At 37.9% G+C, this 20,309-nt stretch overlaps 1 protein-coding gene across 7 annotated transcripts; it reads right to left on the reverse strand.

The window, feature by feature from the left end:
- Positions 1-4,930: 4,930 nt before the first annotated feature.
- postnb (periostin, osteoblast specific factor b) lies at positions 4,931-17,608 on the reverse strand. 7 transcript variants are annotated; one of them, XM_041046660.1, is made up of 22 exons: positions 17,463-17,608; positions 16,887-16,985; positions 13,703-13,767; positions 13,308-13,465; positions 13,069-13,233; positions 12,820-12,966; positions 12,247-12,388; positions 11,091-11,303; positions 10,815-10,949; positions 10,014-10,162; positions 9,721-9,857; positions 9,393-9,523; positions 9,157-9,287; positions 8,780-8,882; positions 8,587-8,654; positions 8,271-8,316; positions 8,128-8,151; positions 7,330-7,533; positions 7,198-7,245; positions 6,819-6,893; positions 6,703-6,738; positions 4,931-5,620 (listed from the first exon to the last, which is right to left on the reverse strand). In XM_041046660.1, exons 1-22 carry the CDS (start codon positions 17,579-17,581, stop codon positions 5,589-5,591), a joined length of 2,427 nt encoding a protein of 808 aa, XP_040902594.1. In that variant the 5' UTR covers positions 17,582-17,608; the 3' UTR covers positions 4,931-5,588. The 7 variants fall into 7 exon arrangements, 6 of the variants coding, with proteins under 6 accessions (XP_040902594.1, XP_040902592.1, XP_040902593.1 ...); XM_041046658.1 differs by having other exon boundaries at positions 6,703-6,741; XM_041046659.1 differs by having other exon boundaries at positions 6,819-6,896.
- Between the last annotated feature and the right edge of the window lie 2,701 nt (positions 17,609-20,309).

The raw sequence follows: 20,309 nt of genomic DNA on the forward strand, positions 1-20,309 counted from the left end.
CCTCTGTGCTTAGCATTTTTATAGTTATAGCATCTTAGGTATTATATTGGTGGTGTAGATTTTTTTCTCATAACAAAATGATTTCGTCCCAGTTACCATCAGCCATTGCTGTTTGTGGCAATGTCATTTTTGGTACTTTCAATCGAGGGTGCCAAGTTGGAAATGTTCAAATTCGGCAAATATTTAAACCACAGTTCAGAGATGAGTGGGGAAAAGTGAATTATGTGTGTATCAAAGGCTCAGCTTCAGGAAACATTATGAAATGTTCAGGTTTAGGATGTGGTGTCAAAGTTGTAAATTTTCAACTCCTCGACACAGAGGCTTCACTGAAGGCTTTCACCAACCTAGAGCAAAACTGCAGGGCTTTGCTTTGAGCTGATGAATTTGATGGAAGGAGATCATGTTAAAAACATGGTTAAGGTGGAATCAACAATTTTCAGAAAGGCAGTTGTGGATACAAAGATCTTAAGGAAAGCAGAAAAAGTGTGTCCGCCATGATTGTGAATTGTGTTTAAAAGTTTGATTAAAACTATGTATTACTCTATTCTAGGTCACATTTAGACTGTGTTGAGGACTCGGTTGTGTACTATACTATACTAGACAGTGGAAATAAGTTGTCAACACAAAACTGACATTTCACTTTTTAAACTGATAACAGCGAAGAGCGAACATCAGCGGTTATCTATTTAAGTAGGTTCATCACTGGGAGTGACCTCCTAATTCACAGGTATCAGCAATGATAGAGACAAAAGCTGACAGGTGCTTACTAAAACATCTACATAAAATCTGATCTTTTACAATAAATCCAGCCAGGGGATGAAACTACATCTTCTTCTCATGCATCATTTGAGCAGCCCAAATGTTATGCAACGTCTTGGTATCCATGAGTGGAAACAGACTTACAAAATTTAAAGTCTGCATATTTTGGATATAGCTCTGAGATGAGATGTGTCTAGGGTGGCTGACTTCATTACAACTGATAATTCTTATGTTTTTTTTTATAATTATAGATAGTATTTTTTAATTTACATTAAATAAAGTCATAATTGAAGACAAAGGGGAGTAGAAGCATGTAAAAACCATACTTAAATAATACTTCTAGAAATACAGATTTTAGCCATGTAGGATTAGAGTAAATAAAGCTCTTGGCAAAAGATGGTCCATAAATTGTCTGATGTGAACATAGAGGAGATTATTTATTGGGCCCCATTTATGTCACTCAGACAATTATTCCTGGCGAGCCGTCAGAGCATGACAGATTATATAACTTTTGAATCAACTGCTCCGTGTGACACATACCAAAGAGATGGAAAACTAAAGTTGATGTGCTCTATAGATTCTTATTGACTGTGTAAAAATGTCAAATGACCATACTTAGTATAAGCTAAATAGTCTTAGGATGGTTTAACAGCTCATATGATACCAAACCTGTCAACAGTCCTGCAAACATTCAGGTGTGTTCAGGTGTGTATCATTCACTTCTTATAACAGTGAACCTGACCTGACTGTTCATGGATTTAGTGCAGTTTGATGAAGCACTATAAGCTTGTAAATGTATCTCTGTGACTCTGCTCGTCCCTGAGAAACAACAACACAGACAGATGATCGTCGGCGTCTTGTAATTAATGACGATTGTAAACTCACATTTTTACATTAAAGTGAGACAAATAAGAGCACTGATCCATCTGGGGTCTAATGCAGTCTAGTGTCTTTACTAGATGTCGAGTGAAAAGGCAATACATCACTGTGGGATGATGGAGCAGGCCTGCAGGCTGGAAAGTGAGTTTTTGAAAGATAAAAATCTTGCTGCCTGAGGCTTGTTTCACCAAACAAGTTTAGCGTTGTCAGGCAATCACAAAGCCTTCACACAACCTCGTACCAGTGATACCTGGACCCACAAAGCTTGCCATTGGGCTCTGCTGATAAAGTATTTTCCAACCCAGTGATACATGCATTCACATCAGTGAGGTGGGGTTAATAACAAGTAGCCAACTGAAAAGCTACAGTCCAAAAATTGGACAAAAGCAAAGTCACAATTCTCTTCTCGTGAGACAGGTTTTGCGGTTTTGCAGTCATACAAGGTAAAGAAACACTTCCCGGACCTGAAAGTGTCATTCAGGATGGATCCATGTTTACTTCAGTATGAGAAAATTTCAAATTGCATTACTGCTCACTGCTTTACTGTACATAATGTGCAAGCCTATGTGTGATGGCACTGCAGTGGAAACTCATCCAAGACTAAGCACAGGCCACATGCCAGGAACATGTCAGCTTTTTGGAGTCAATGTTACATCCAGATGATGAGTCTTTCACACAGCTGCATTCAAGGCATTCACCGGCACACACATTTACAGAGCCAGAGAGTTCTTCTGGTATGCTTACATGATTGACTGGGCCAATAGAAAACAGACCGAAACCTCCCCTGAACTCTTACATTTGTAGGTCAGATAAGGTGTACTTGTAATCTACATCATGGACATCACACTATCCATCACACTTTTCTAAATAGAAATGCAAACCTCCTGCATTTCGAAGTTTAACTAGATAATTAAATCATTAATTTGTGTCAATGGCACCTGGTCAGCTCAGTTAATATTACATTCTCTTTCTCAGAAACAATGCTCTAATATTGAAATAATGGACACTTAATAGTGCATAGTGTATTGATTATTGGGTACTTATTGAAATCTGGAACGTTTTTTCTTGCTCCGTCTGGTCTTTGTTCTGTTTCGTGATGCAGAAATGAAAGCATTTCTATTATAAACTTTCACATGCTGATCTAATTTTCTATCAGTAACAACACGTTTTGTACAAAAGCCGCAGCCCGATGCACCTTGAAGGGGAGACTTGTCTCAAGTATAGAAAACTAATTCCATTAAGACATTGTTTGGCAGACAAAAGACAAAATTACAAATAACAAAAGTGTGAAGATAAGTGAAAGCTCATTCTGCATTAAGATACTGTTCATGAGTTTCCCATCCGCGTGAATTCACTTAAGGATGAACAAACAAACTGTCTGTTGGTGATTGTGATGAGCAGTGGAAACTGCCATGCCAAGTCAGGCGAAATCTGAGTCTGTTGTTGGTGATATCAGCACTCTCATAAATGACTTAATAAATGATCGGGAGATCAGTGCTGAGCACGGTGTGGAAAAGCCAAAGCCAAATGGAAAAGCAATGATGTCCTCCAGCAGATGTTTTCTCCATTCTCAGACAATGTTGTAAATGTACAAAATATGTGCTATGCATCTGACTGAAGAATATATTCGCTCTCTCTGTAGCAAGACTTGTGTGTTACTGTAGCAATTTGCTTACATAGTTACCCAGTGTCTGCTTGTACACCTAATGCAACAGTAACTGATACAAGCTAAACATATAATAATTCCTCAGGGACAGAAGTAAAGAAGAAAATGTTACAAACTAACAGGAGGATAAATTATTTTATTGGAGATTTGATTCTCAGCCCTCAACAACAACATAATTACTGTCTTCATTCTGCCAAACAGTATCCATGTAGCTAAGGCTCGTTCACTGATACTGAATAAGGGTCAGTCAGTTACAGCATGACCCCAATTATTCAAGATAAGAAACTACACCCCCCTGGAAAGAACACAAACTTATCAAATCCATGCAATATGCATGGTGTCTTTCGTTCTTGCTTTACAGTGAAATAAATAGCTGTGCATCATCAGTAATGTGAAGTGAATTGTATTCATTTTTTATCAAGGTGTAAGAAAAACATGGCATGCAGATTTACATATACTGACAAAACAGCAAACTGAGCAGCTTATATGCTGCACGTTGTCATGACGCGCATACAGAAATGAAGAATGTAGTCCAGTTAGTGATGTTCAAAGTGCACATGAACATCATTGGCGTGGTGTAAAGTAAGCAAGATTTGACAGTACGTTACTTGTTGAAACAACCACAGACTATTCACATGGATGTGAATATGTTCATTTGTGCATCACACATATAGAATGCAATATATTCTACTTCTACTTCTTGTTTGATTGGCAAGCAAGTTGTTGTTTTGATTTTCCATAAGCCACTGACTGGATGAGCAAACAAAATGCTTCACTTAAGATGTCATGTGAAATATCACTGAATAAAGTAATGGCAGTGCAAATGGCAGCACAATGATGATTAGTACTATGACTAGCTGCCTGGCCCATCAAAGCCTGTTGCTGAATACTGGTAATTACTTTTGAATATGTAATAAACAAAAATGACCCAGAAAATATTTTTACATTTTGTCATGTTTACCAGATTTAGTCCATCCAAGAGGCACTACATTGCTTTGAGTTGCGCATGAGCCGAATAACAGAGGAGCTGGACCTGGCCCAAATGTCTGCATTCAACAGCTCACACAAATATTTCAGCTCGCTGTATTATCACAAACACCAGCTTAAATATGATTTAAATCCCATCAACAATCAACATACATCAATGGATTCACTGTTGCTGATTTCGCAGTACCCATTGTCAATAAATCATAATTACTAATGTTAAAGTTAAAATGAATTATTGACTTGTTTTCACACTATACAAATTCAAATTCTTTTTTTTTGTTGTTGTTGTTTGGTAGGTTTCATGCACTATATTATATGGGGTTACATAGTTTCCTTGAAAAAGATAATTCTGTTTGCACATTTAATCCAGTTTATTTTCTATTTTACATGGTATCCTCTCGGAAATTTCCAAAAGTAGACTGCCAAGCCCCCTGATAAACATACAGAGAAATGAATGGGCCATGACTGAAAAAGGATGACTCAGATATTGAGTCAGATTTAAAGACCATGTACTTGGAAATACAAAATGTAGACATAATATTTACTTTTGACATATGATATTTTAGACTCTTTTCTGAACCAAAGTTGACTTACTTAAGATCCTTACAAGGACATTAGAAATGACTCCAAACCACAATCTCTTGATGCCCTTTTCAAATTGGCATGTTTATATCAAAGAAAGCACTTTATTGGATGACTTTTGGAAAAGAGAAAGGAGAAACCTGCCATTAGATACAACATCCCCAATGATACAAGCTCAGAAAAAAATTATATGAAACCTTAAACAACTTATAGCAAGAGAAATTAAAATAATGTAACAAAGTCTGAAAACACATCAGAAATTTTATTTTCAATCTTTATCATGCTGAGATTTATAAATCTTCCCAAACAGCTTGTAAAATCTCCATGCTTTCACTTTCACCTCTAGCAGAGTCTTAGAGAAGTTTAGAATTTAACTGTTCACATTGCTACCCTAATGGCTTGGATTGAAAAGATTTTATAGCTACTCTGACTTGTTATGTGTCTTTAAAGTCATGCCAAAATGTTCATTTGCAAACTGTTTACATATACTGAACCAAAAAGACTCTTTTCAGACATTGCACACTCATAGTAGATATACATTCAAAGCACCATTAAATTGTTTATGAGAATAGTTTCGTTTTTGTCAGTTATACCTGTTACAGTATATTTGAAATCACTGACTTAATAAGTGTATCCCCTGCATTGAAACACCAGCCTCAGCCTCTGGGTTTGATTTCTCTGCCTTTACAATGCTGATATTCTCATCCGGCCACGCTCAGTCCCTTCCCCTCCTCCTGTTACCACCTGCTAAAAAAAAAAGGGTAGAACAAGTCAGCAGCCAACTCACGTGGAATAGATTATTTTATAATGTAGAAATATACTGTGTTGAAGTTAAGCATCTAGGCTCTGATCTCATCACTTCCCCAAAGCAAACACCAAGCTCAGCACAGCAGCAGGTAGGGAGCGATGATTATAACTTTCCCCCTTATGGGGAGCGTATACACTCAGAGCCTACAGGTGGATTCTGAAGTTGTGATGGTGGGGCTCATGAAATGCTCTATGAACAGCAGTGGCATTAGCACCAAGAGTCAGCATAGCTTTCAGGTGAGTGACATGGCAGTAAGCATGACAGTAAGAGAGTGGACAGCCCACAGCTGGCTTAAAGGAACAAGTTGACATTTTGGAAAATCTATTCTTTTTGCTTTCTTCCCAAGAGTTGATACCATTCTTATGTCTGTATTTCAACTATGAGGCCACAGCCAGAAGCCAGTTAGCTAACCTTAGCACAAAGAACAGAAACATGGGGAAGCACCTAACCTGTCTAAAGGTAAATAAATCCACCTACCAGCACCTCTAAAGCTTATTAACATATGAAATCTTGTTTGCTTAATCAGTAGAAAAGGTGAAATGAAAAGAGACACTGCTGTTTAAGGGGGTCATATGCTGGACAAATTCTTGACCACATAGCCCACCAAAAAAACATTACACCTTGGTTTTCATGTTGATTAAACAAACAAAGTATAATGTATAAATTAGGGAGCTTTAGATGTGGATGCAGGCAGGTTTTGCTGCCAGTGAGCGGTAGATGTTTCTTCCTCTTCAGTCTTTGTGATAAAGCAAACTGGCAGCTGGCTGTTGCTTCATATTTACCATAGGTATTAATCCTCTCATCTAACTCTCAGCAAGAAAGAGAATAGCCTAAGTATACTTCCCAAAATCATCAATTACTCCTTTAAGTACAGCTGTAGGGATGCAGAGAGAAGAGTATGCCACGTAAAGGCAGAGTGGACTCAGGCTGACTGCCTGAACAAGCTCACGGGCTACACTGCATTTATTAGAAATGCTGATTTTTTTTTTCTCCTTCCTTCCTTCCTTTTTTTTTTTTTTACCTAAAACTCTTCGGTTGGGGGGTCTTCTTGAACTACCTTCTATAAAGGCAAACAAACATATAGGTCACACATTATTTAAGAATTATTCACTGTATGTCCAACCTAATAAAACTCACCTTGGATGGCTTTGGTAAGTGTTTCACTGTCAAAATCAGGGTTAATTTGGATGGTGGAAATTTCTGAAAGATCACCTTCTGAGGGAAAAAGAAAGCATCCTCAAAGTGAAACTGGAATGTTTTGTACACAGATACACTTTAATGTACTAAATGAAATTGTAAATGAACATGTTTAGACAGCTGCAATTAATATTTGTTTTAAGTCTAGTAAATCACCCATTTTTTAATAAGTGGGATTATGTGTAATAGATGCATAAATATAAATTAATAATATATTATTTTATATTTTAGACTGGAAGGCATTTCCCAACAAATTCAACCACTGGAAGACTGATGTCCTTAAATTTTCTCTGTTCAAATCTGAATTTGTTTCACTGACCTTCCAGGCCGATGTTGGTGGTGCCCGTGCTGACTGAGTACTGAGGACCTGCAAACAACAGCATTCATGAGCTCTTAAGATGATAAATGATAAAAAGGTATTGGTATACTTATTCAAGTAAGAAATATTTACCTGAGACAACCCTGGTGACTTTGGTAATGGAGGGGTCACCCTCAATGACCCTTGTCACCTTGGTGAAGGAGGGATCACCTTCGATGACCCTTGTCACCTTGGTGACAGAGGGTTGACCTTGAATAACCCTTGTCACCTTGGAGGGCTGACCTCCAATGACCCTGGTAACTTTGGTGATGGAGGAATCGGAGGGCTTTTCAATGACTATGAAAGCGAAAAAGAGGCTTTTTTCACTGCTTTGAAATTCAGCTTGCACAGTATTACCCCTTGACACAGAGAATTTTCCATTTGTATGCAGGTAACATAACAAATGGACCTTTCACTGGATCAGAAAGGTTGCCATGACAAAAATGTGATTCATAATCAAAGGATTTCTGCCATCAAAGTTTTGAATATTACTTATGCACAACTATTATAATTGTATAAATTGTGCCATTTGTAGTGTTATTGCACTGTTATTTTTTCAAACATGAAAAATTATTCTTTCTGTTTTTATTGCCTACTAGTACAAGTATTGGCTGGCAGCACAGCAGAGCCTGTCTTTTCTTCTCTGTGATTAAGTCTACTTTAGGTGTCAAACCCCTCATGTGTACATGTTCTTGCATGTGTGTCTGGAATTACCTGGTTTAATAAAAAGTGCTGGTGAATAATCTGTTCATGTTTAAGCTCAGCAGCCAGTAGCCTCCCCATTTTTTCAACAATTGAATGCATGCAACAATTTTGTTTACCAAATATAATCTGTTACACTTGACTGATTAGGAATCACATGTTGATGATGCTCTGTCATCAGTACTGTACCTTGCTGGCGAATGATGATCCTCTCTAGTAACAACAGGAGATATAAAGTCATTAACGACAGTGAAGAACACCTCATTGAAGATTAATGATACTGTACTGCAAAAAAATAAAACAAAATTAAACATTGTGCCATTGCTACTTACTCAGAAATGTAAGGGGAATTTCCTGATATTGGAATCCGGAAATGTACTGTAAAAAAAGTTAAACATGTCAGCAAAATGGATAATTAATTAAACTGTGGAAAATATTCATGATTAACGGCAAAATAGAACCAACTGCCAAGCTCAGTCAGAACTACTGCTCTATGATACCCCTGTTCAAAACCACAAGCTCAAAGTTCCAGACAAATGGTTTTCAAGTAGGTTCTTGTCTTGTATTTTATGTTGATTTGCATAAATTGCACTGCACCCTGCCCTTTATAAGCCTTGCAGCATTAATAAGTCCATTTTTATATGACACCTTGATTTGCATGTAAGAGATGAGCCTCCTTAAAAGCATGAGGAGATCCTGACTTCCAACTGGGATATCTGGAAGAAAGAACAGGGAATTAACCATAATTAGGCTTTTACAATATATATAAAAACTGTGCATGTCTTGACACATTTACAAAATGAGGGGAATATTACAAAAGTTGAATGGGTAAAAACTGTACCTCCAGGATATAAGAGTTGGTTGATGAAGAAAATTACTCCATTTGTGGCCATGATATCAGATTCGGGGACTTGGACAGAGTTCACTTGCACAGTGTTGTTTGCCTGAGGGAGACAGTTAAAACAACTACAGACAAGAAAACTGCAAAATGAGGGGCTTGAATAAACCTGCACTTAAAAATATAAGGAATGATCTCTACAGCAAATGTTAGTAGCTTGCTGGGGTCTCTGAGTTTCAGAACTGAAGATGAGATTTTTAATCAGATAATAATGACATTAGCATACAAAATAATTTTACTGATAACAAAAGCTGTAATGCTTAAATTGCCCCCAGGTATAAAGTTTACAGACTTTCAGTCTGGCTGCAATGAATACCTACAGACACCACTTTGAGGTTACTGCCCTGGAGAGACTTGAGAAGGTTTGTTACACCACCCTCCAAACCACCACCAAGGAAGATACCCTCATTAATGTGATACAGAAGGATGGTTCTGAGAGCATTTATGTCACCTGAAATAAAGAACGGCAAACACATAAATCATTATGTGTGATTTTCAACTGGTCCCACAAGTGCTTGAAACACATGAAAAGATATAGGGAGTCTGGGAGACCTACTCTTCAACAAGGCCAAATCACTGTCACTCAAACCAGAGAATGCCTTATCGCTTGGGGCAAACAGAGTAAAGTTTCCCTCCTGTTTCAGCAGGTCAGTCAAGCCAGCAGCTTTCATCAGAGACAAAAAGATCCTGCAGCAGAGAGAAAAAAAGCAGTAACTTAGCTGTTACTAAAACCACTGAGGGCTGAACATACTGCAACAACAGCACTTTTTCATTCCCATACATGTCATGTGGATCTAATGAAAAGATACAGAAAGATGTGGTTTGAATATTATGCCGCATTTTAATACCACAGTCCATTTTCACTAACATTGCTCTGTACTTACTTGAACCCTCCATTTTCTGTCAGAATCTCAAACATAGATTTTTCCGCTGGTTTCAACAGAGTCAATATGGGATGAAGGGCCCCGTTGCTTCCTTCTTTACTGCCTCTTAACAGACAGGAATTCTCAATGCACACGGCCTGCAGGAATAATCCACAAGTTAACGGCAAGGGGTTTGATGTTACATTTCAAAGACATGAAGACTGATGGTCAGATAACAGCAATAATGCATATAGTGTGTGTATAGTGGCACCCAGCCACAATTTTTGGGCAGAACTTCAGAGAAAAGGACTCACTGTGCGATAGATGAAGACCCGCAGAAATTTTCCTCCAATGGTCTCCAGTCGCTGGCCATTGTACAGCTGTCCCAGGACAAGCTTTTTCTTCAAGACGTGGTTCTCCAGGATAATCCTGAGCAAGCTTTGATCCATGGACATCACTTCATCTGTAGAGGAATGAAATGGTTTTATGCTGCACTTTAGAAATTGAGCATACATCCAACACTGTAAATTTACATTTACATTCCAATTTTGTTGGATTTAGCAACAGAAATTGCATATAGATTCTTATTCCTATTATTTTGGCCACAGTGTCCTGAGAGCAGCAGCCATAATACAACAAAGCCATAAATGTCTTGATTTACTGCACAGTTCTGTAGATGGATCGTGTACAGTAACCTACAAATCATGTACCATGCTTTGTAGGTTACTGAGAAGATTTCACGGTTTGAATGCAAGTTTCCTATTCCATCCAGCTGTTTTGTAAATTCTTTGCATCCATTTCAAACTGAATGGCTACAAACACAAAAGTATTCTGTCTCAATTGATTGCACATTCTTGTTACAGGAACAAAACATCTCTACTCCCTTTGGGTGAATTCCAGGAATGTTCTCTGTGGGAGTGGGTATTTGGTCTTACATGGTATAAAGACTCTGCAGTGTCCCAGTAAATCCCTAATTCATCTATTCATCTGAATGTTGTGTGCACACATGCGTGTGTGTGTGTATATATATATGTAGCCGAGGATATATGATATATATATGTGCTGAGAGGAAAACAGGGGGACGAGCATGATGTACTGAGCAGTGTGTGACTCACCATTGAAGGCAGTGTTGAAGGGAGCCAGCAAAGTGTACTCAGCCTCTGCTCTCATGGCTGAAGCAAGGCCCAGTTCGGACACCAAGTCACCAAAGGTTGACTGGGAACTTCCCACCAGTTCCATCACCTGCTTAGCTTAAGGGGCACAGGAAATTCTGGCAGCGTTAAAACATGGATTACAAGAAAAAATCAAACACATGGAACAATACACAAATTTGTTTATGTAGCAAACCAGGTACATATAGATAAGACAAAAAGAAGAGATGGGTGTCTAACCTGAGTCTGGCATCAGCACTTGGTCAATTAAGTGGATGACACCATTGGTGGTGAAAATGTCCTTCTTGCTCACCATCTTGATGCCATTGACAGTTAAACTTTCGCCATCACAGCCAATCTCAATATTGTGGCCCTCGAGGGTCTCATAAGAGCTGCCAGCTATTATAGCCTCAGAGCACTGGACTGAGTCCAGTAGGTGGAAATTCAGAAGAGCTGAAAGAGCAAGGTAAAGTTTGGTTGGATGTTTATTTGAATGCAGAGTAGGTCAGGTGGCTGCATGGACTGTTCTTTCTCATTTCACACTACAGCTGAGGGTATAACGCACTGGGAACCTGAGGACCCTTTGGATCCCTCGGGTCCTTGAGTGAAATTACTCATGATTTCTTCACAGTTCAGTTTAATTTTGTGTGAAATGGTCTGATTTCACATCATAGGGCAAGCTGAAGGCTAATAAAAAAGTTTTGGAAAACTGCCAAGTTGACAGTCTTGCTGGATGAAGCAGCTGTTTCCTGCCTGTCAGTGCTCAGACATAAAACAACCTAAAGTTAAAAATGTTGAAATTCTGCTCTTTTATTTTCACTATGATTTTTCACAAGATCACCATCATTGTACATTTGAAAACTTTAACTCTGATTGATGACTTTCATGGTACAATTCTTCCAAATGTTACTAAAGTATATTGATCCTGACCTACTGACAAAACATTGTGTAACTCTAAAAAAAAAAATTAAAAACAAAATTACCAAAGTGTCAACTGAGGTGTTGCACTGTTTGACTTTCCACCCACAATGTCATGCATTACTTGAAACTAGAGATATTTTTATTACTCCTCAATGCAACCTTGTTAAGTACAGCTTGCCAAATGTATGTAAGTTCCAGATGTGTTGTGGCCTCATCTGTTTTGAATTAGAAGAAGTTGAACATGTGAAAAAAAAAAAAATTCTAAACTTCATGGGTGAATTAGTCTGGCAAACATGCCGTCAGGGAACCACTGCATTTCTTTTCCTGTACCTTCATCATTAAATATAAATATGGTCCTAGTTTGCTACAGTTAAAATAAACCCTTAGTCTGCACTGCAATGTTTTAAATGGCCTTGAGTGATTTTCTGGGCATTAAAGAGCTGCAACAGACCTCTAAGAATAAAGTCTAGGTTACCTTTGAGGGCCGTCTTGTCGCTCTGAAGTCTCTCCAACAGATCGCTGTCCAGCTTATCAAAGGCTTCATTGGTGGGGGCAAAGAGAGTGTAATGTCCTGGCTGACCCAACTTCTCCAACAGCCCAGCAGTTTGAGCTATATCCTAAAAGATGATTGCATAAGCAGAATTATTTTTAGTGAATTTCTATATACAATAGAGTACAGAGCAAACATTTGCAGCAGGCAGACCTAATAAACCTCTGAACAACTAATTTAAAAGTAAATCTAAATCACATTATGCAAACTCTATGTGTTCTTCAAATCCTTGTATATAACAAATATAAGCTTCAGCCTGTGGTTGTTATGGTCATCACTGACAGATAACTCTAGCACATTTACTGTTGTGTTTATGAATGTGCACTACCTCTGTTCATTGAAGCAGTAAAGGAAACAAATGACTTGTTCTCTTTTTCCTCCAGTGTCAAATTCCCATGCAGCCCAAAGTGACCCATTATGCATTAGTGTTTGCAATTAATTAAGAGTCTTTGTCCTTGAGGGGCATATATTTTCTTCCCTACCCCTGTGTGTACTCACAGACAGAGTTGTCAGTTCATCATCAACCTCAATGACATCCTGAATGGTGTTTCCAACAGCACTGATGACACGATCAATGACATGCACAACTCCATTGGTGGCAACCTGGTTGCCATAGATAATCCTGGCACAGTTCACAGTCACCACCTGCACATAACACACACTTGTTATAATGTTTTTGCTCTGAAATGTGTTTTAAGTACAACTACTAGGGGAATTGCTATCATGATGATGAATGATAATACTCACCCCATTGGAGTAATGGTTAATATAGAAGCCGAGGTCATTGTACATGGAAGTGACAGTCATTCCATTCTTCAAATCTTTGGTCAAGAGGCGTTTGTCGGCCATATGATAATGCAGAGCATTGTATAGTTCAATGTTGACATTGCTGACCAGTGCACTCCTCACTGTCTGTAAAGTGAAGAAAATCAGATGTTAAAACCTCACAGAGAGATTCTGCAGGTTTTATTTTCTTTTTGACTCACCTCATCCAAATTCTCCCAGGCCTCATTGCTGGGGGCAAAGAAGGTAAAGGATCCAGATCCCTCAATCTCGGGCCTGAGCTTAGAAATATCAGAGTATCTTTGGGTTGAGGAGGCTTTCACCAGACCCAAGGTGCCATACACATGGTCAATAGGGGCCACTAAGAAAGAAATTTACAATCAGCGTAATTATATATTAGCCTGTCTTTCCAAAAATTGAAATAATAAACATTTGGGGCACACAAAGGAAGACTACATGTGCTGACAATAGGCTACAGCATCCTTTTCTAGTTTATTTGTTTAATTTCAAATATAACCCACAGCTGCTCTACAGCTGGTGGAAATGCCTAGTCTAACCTTTAAACACTGACTACATTGTAACACCTAACATACTGTACCTGCAGGGCAACCACGCATGCCCTCCATCTTCATGTAACCTGGGCAACACTCATAAAGCACAGTCCTGCAGGCAAAACACACAGATGACAAATGTGAGTAAGATCTCAAAGAAGAAGCACATCTTTTGAAATACTGTTTACTTTCAACATAGCGGTGTAAGAAATTTGTGTTTTTTAAGTTTGCCATGTTTTGAGCTGAATCATCATTTGGCACTGGTCTTGTGTATTCAGTGTTTCCAGATGTTACTCATTATCTCCTTCTTTATCCAAACAGTCCACGTGATCCAGCAGCTTAGGCCAAAACCTAATGGAAAGGGTGCCTCAGGGATTATGCAACCATTACAGTAGTAGAATTATATTACCAAGACCTCCTCTTTGAAGCTAAACAATTAATTTTGGACTTTCCTTGGCATTCAGTTAACCTCAGAAACATTAAAAAATTGGCCTTGAAAAACTGCAGTATAATTGGAGTTGAGTTGAAGGAAATTTTGGTTAACACAAGGAACATTTAAAGGTAGAGATAGTCTGTATGAAAACAGCTGAGCTGAAAAACATTTGTTGTTTGTTCATTTGTCACCAGCTTGTTTTTACAGCAGTTTTTGACATAGTTTGATTATCTAGAAAAAGTCATTGTGATTTCTGTTTAAATCATTTAGATACAAATGAGAAATGTTTATTTGCTGCTAGACAAACACGAGAGAAGCAGTGTATCATGAATAGGACTGGAAACCATAACCTGAGGAGGGTGGTAAAATTCAAAGCGCAGCTGATAGATATAAACATGCCTATACCTCTTGCGTCAGCAGGTTTGAACAAGTTGGAACCATAGCATTGTTTCCAGCTCTTGCAAAACCAGACATTTGGAGATGTACGTTTCACCTCAAATAACTAATGGGTATGCTACAATAAAAAGACCCGCAAGACATAAACACCATAGATGTACCTATTAGAGATAAACAAAACCATATGTGTCCAGAGTTGGTAGGGGAGTTCATTACTGTAGACTGCCCAGCTTTTATTGTTAGAGAACTGCAACAGAAAAGTTGCTTCTTCATCAGTTTTTCTGCTCAACATGACTAAAATGTCATGTCTTACAAACTGTTCACTTTCAACTACAACAATGTAACAAGTAGATTTACTTTTGATTGTGTTTGGGAGGGAACAACCTATCTGTATTCATTGTATATTCAGTGTTCTACAAAATTCAGCAGAGGGAAGATGGATGGTCTGAGCACTGTGTTAAAATGTCTAATTTTAGCACACTGCACACCAGTAATGCTCTGTACATGTGTGCCATTTGTAATACAAAGTGAACAATAGGACTTTGTCAGTGCTGTTAAGGACAGATGACCTAACCACTACACATGCAGTAACTGTGATTAGTTGCACTTAGTCATTAGTTGCACATAAACCCCAGCAATGAGATTCCCAACATTTTGCAGGTGGTGAAAATGGCACAAATGTACCACAAACAAGAACAATCTCATGTGGATGGCAAGTGACTGAGAAATTCATGACTAAACATCAAAACCTTGGTTCAAGAGACATCAAGCCCTTTACTGTGGTGGTTTGTTCATAGCTTTTATCCACTGCTGACATCTCAGACAGGGTAAGACCAAGGCCTATAGGTCATGGTTAACTGAAATGCTTTAACAGCTGTATTTGAATCAAAGTTGAATGGAGTTGGAGGGACAGGGATGAGATCACACAAGCTCCATTGAGGCAGCGTCAGCAAAATCCTCGCTACATTGCTTTCCCACACAAAGGCAGTGTGTCTGGCCATGAAGCTGGAAACTTTTGACTTGTCAGCATCTTTATAAAAGAACTGTTCCACTAAGAATCATGATAAGTAATATATGGTGTATGTGGCTTTATTCCAATTCAACCCATCACTAATGGGTAGTTTGGAACTTTGGTTGAACACATTTTTCTTGGAGACAGAGCTGTTCTGGAAGTAGATATGTACTCAATTGCTGAATTAAACCTCGTGGGGGAAGTACTTATATTTTATTTCCATTTAGAAGTCTGGTCCTGATCGAGACTGTCCTGTGAAAAGCAAGCTCATAGGTCGTATGTGCTGCTTATTAGTAGCTGGTTGGGGAAGGTAATATGATCAGTGTCATGATAAATAATGGGTTTAGAAAAAGTACAACACTTGTTTATGTTTGTTATCTTATGTACATAGATATGTTTGCAAGATGTATACGTTAACATTTTTTTCTTTTTTTTGGAGTGGCTAGACTGCCACACTGGGGCAAGCCCTAAAAGAAAAAAAACAGTCTCTGTCGCTGAATGACTAACTGAATGATCAAGTTACACCCTAATGGGCAGCCGAAGGACACGACTGACTGATGAGGTACACCATTGTTCTCTCTTTTTCTCTCTATTCTCAAATATTTGTGCAAGACAAAACACCAGCAACAAGTAAATCAGTAAATCTGTTCAACAATTTCTGGCAAACTTCTGGCAGACTCCCACTGAAATAGATAAAATTCTTTGCCTGTTTCCAGAATTAATATTTGCCAAGTTCAGTGACAAGTGCGTTTTCATCATGAATAACTAAGCCTATTTAGAGTGCAAGGCATGGCTCAGTCACAATGCAAGAATAGAGAACAAAATCGGTGTGTTTACTGTATGTGTGTGTGTATTTGTGTAAGAGGGAGAGAAAGAGTGCGACTGTAAAACAGGCATGGCTTCAGTCCATGTTTAAACTGAAAAGTGCTGAGGGAGTTGGAACAATAACAGAAAAAAGAGGTTCTCTAGAATGATTGAGCTGAACGCTTTTCCGTTCATGAATACAGTCAACATTTTGCAGCCACATCACATCCTGGAATCAGTGGTTCACCACAGTGGTATCCAACGACAACCAGGCTTCTTGTATTATGAAAACCCTAACTCAGAGTTTATAGGATTGAATGGGACAGTCTTCAATGCAAAGAGTTTAGGTCTGTGTCCATAAATGTGTTACTCATTTTGAGAGGTAGTTTAATTCAAAGTAAGATTACAGATGTTTGTCTCTATGGAAACATCCAAGTTTCCATGAAAGTCTTTAAAGAAGAAGCAGAAGAAAAAGAAGCAGGTACTGAGGAGAAATCCTACACAAAAACTTTTTTTTTTGCCACCGGATTTGTTTGTAATGTTGAGTTTTAAACAGGAGAAATATACTGTACAAAAGAACACTTACGCTTTCTTTCCACAGATGGACCCTCGGTACCAATTACGACAAGTGCTAAAGTACTTCTTCTTGGTCCCCATGACTTGCTGGAGTGCACAGACATTGGGTCTGATGTGAAATGGGGATGAAAGCATTAATCAGCAGGTAAAACAAATAAGTAAGACTCTTAAATTATTCCCATGTAAATTATTATGAGACAAACAGCCCTGCTGGGAAAGACAACAGATTGCCAAGTATGAATAATTATTTAGCAATTACCCCAGCTGCTTCTGACGGTCAAATGTAAATAATGACATACATGCCTGCTAGACAAGAGATTGTTTTGTCTGATTTGAGTAATGATTTGACAATTGTAACTCTGCTGGTTTGCAGATTTTCTAAGTAAAATGTAATATATGCCATAAATAATCAGCTGATATTTGCAAAACAACTGTGACATAACATTTTAACATATTTCATATAAAAATAGAAAAGAAACAATAAGAACTACTGATGCTTCTTATGCTCAAGGTTCAATTCTGTTAAATGCAAAATAAAAATAACACATTCCACAATAATCATAATTTAAAATATTGATAAGCTTACCCTTCTTTTCTTGCCCTAATGCGACTGTGGGCGACTATTTTGTCATAAGCTGAAGAGTCAGCCTGGTCAAATGTAGAGAGCACAAAAAGTGCAAAGGCAGCTACAAAAAGGAGCTTCATCCTTGATTTCTTAGCCAGCCCTCCCAGACCCAGAGTAACGAGAGCAGACTCAGAGTGGGAGTTTATATAGCACGAGTCTCAACCTCCACTCAAGGAGGATGGCAGCATTTTATGCATGCATGGACCACCCAGAACCTCACAGAAACTACATTTCTATACGCAAATATGCTGTGCTTCATCATTTTTGTGTGGTAGAATGTGAACTGTATTTTTTTTATATTTAGTGCATTCTTTTATATATTAAATCATTTATGAAGGGCCGAGTGGGACAACCACCACATTTACAAAATTTTTTGTAAGCTGTCATTCCTCTTTTATGCAGATTTAAAGGTGCACAGATTTAAAGCTTTTCTCACAAAAAAGATTTGTGCTTTTAAATCATTGTAAACTTGTTTTAAGGATTTTCTAGAAATTCAAAGAGCCACATTACAACTTTAGTGCAAAGACAATATTACTTGATTAAGAATTCTAAAAAAATAACAGTTGATTGCATTGTAGTGGAACCAAGTAACGTTATCTCTATGTGTTAGTGTCCCGATAATGATTTTCTTTTTAAATAGTCAGGATTTTAAGGCTTACTATTGTGTTTTAGACAAATTGCTTACATAAATAGATTTCTCAGTGCATTGTTGCAAAATAGCTCAGTAAGTTTTTTTTTAGAGACATGAAGTTGGCCGCCACATTAGAGACATATATACTGAGCAGATGGAATACTTGGGCTGCAGAATCAAGCTGTATCTTGTCTGTAAAAGTGTCATTTATTTGGACTGCAAACAAAGAAACATTACATAATCTATGCTCTGAACAAATGCCAGAGCACTGATTGTGTTATTTTTTTAAGAATGTAGTTTGCACCACCTAGTGGTGAGATGGAATGTTGGCAGTGAGTCTCACAGCATTATTATTATATACACATACTGTCACATAATAATTTCTGTATTGGTATTTACAGTTCAGTGGAGCCACACCAGACTTTTACAGTCACAATATCTGATCCATATCTTAAACTCTTACACTGACTGGCAAGTCTTGTAACACAAGGACTAGCAGGATAAAGACATTTGTATTTTTGTGTTAACAATAGTTTCTTGGATACAACTTCAGACACAACATTTGGGACTTGTGAAATGGCTCGGACATGCACAACGTGAAACTAAAATAGTTAAAAACAAATGATAATAGGCTGCAGCTTATAAACAGCAGTAAGAATCATGTGTCCAGCATTAACGTAGTCTTTTGTGGTTTCTGTAAAAAAGTTGTTTTTTGAAAATTACCACTTCTTACTAACAAGCAAAACAACTGATGACATTAAACAATTACATTAAAAGACTATATAATTTTGTTGATTTCTTTTAAACATTATGGGTTCTACAAGTGTAGCTAGTTAAGCTTTACCAATGGGTGTTGTTACTCACAGCATACCCAAGTAACAGTTCATTCTACCACATGTTGCTCAACCTACTGGCTAGCCAGATGTTCTAAATGTGAGCAGGAAAGTAATGTCCTCCAGGTCAGTGGACTGCAACAAAGTAAAAAACACAAACAACCCAGAATCCAATACTGCACCACAGATCTGGGACTGAAAACCGTTGTCCTCACTTATGCTAGTGTTTTATATATTTGTTTTTAACGAAAGTAGAAATGTTTAAAATGTCAGAAAACGAATCCTTCAGCAAATCACATGTCTGTTGAAAAGGTGACACTTTCAACACAGCAAGCCTCTTATGAACTTGATTAGTCAAGGCCTTTAGAAAAGCGCTTATGCATGGAATACATTAACTTTACAATCCCAACATTCCAGCAAGCAGCCAATTTTCAAACTAAAGCCTCTGTGCTTGCTTGTGTAGAGAAATAATGGCACCCATGAACTTGCTACAGTGATAAATAAATGCAGTGTAACACTTTGAATCAGAGCACTCTCTGTCTGAATCAGTCACTTTCACACACAATGACACACACACACACACACACACACACAAACACTGCATGTGTCACAAAGGATGGATAAAGTAACTTTTGATCTGGAGTATGGTTTCCTCTCTTTGTATCTTCCTAGTAATCGCCTTTTAAGTTTAAATGAAAGGAAAAATGTGAGTGAGCTCTTCAGATATAGTACAAAAAACCAAAACAGTCTGCTGATTCACTTTCTAAAGATAGTGTGATTTGCTCTAAGCTGCTATGGTAACAGAAACCTGAAGACTTCATCCAGCACCCCGGGTTGCTTGCTGCCTCGGACTAGGAAGGTGTGAAGTTGAATAACTGTGTGTAAATAATACGAGGAACTAAACTTCAATAGTGTAACACTAATAAACCTGATAACAAGCTGCTACTACAATTAATAATATGTACATAGCATTAATATAGTAATTACTGTACCTCAAATAAACTTAGTTAAATTCAGTCTTTAAAAGTATAAGTAACACAGTTGGGAGCACAGTCTATACAGCCATGCCATTGTTACATATCTTTATTTAGCCCACAACACTGCACTTGTCTTCTATCACTAGAGGGTGCTTGATGCCTGATAAGTAGGAAAACCTTTCACACAATCTTGTTTTTCTTCTAACCATAGAATCACCAAATCATTAGAGAGAGCTGGAAATGGCAGCCATAAGTATTAAATTATAACAGTGATAAAGCTCCTAATTTTAATAACTTACATGGCACTTTTACTGCACCAGTCTCAGTGACAGTAAACATCAGACCTATTAAGTTTACGCAGCATTTA

The sequence above is a fragment of the Toxotes jaculatrix genome, chromosome 9 (genome assembly GCF_017976425.1).
Source record: "Toxotes jaculatrix isolate fToxJac2 chromosome 9, fToxJac2.pri, whole genome shotgun sequence".
NCBI classification, from domain to species: domain Eukaryota; kingdom Metazoa; phylum Chordata; class Actinopteri; family Toxotidae; genus Toxotes; species Toxotes jaculatrix.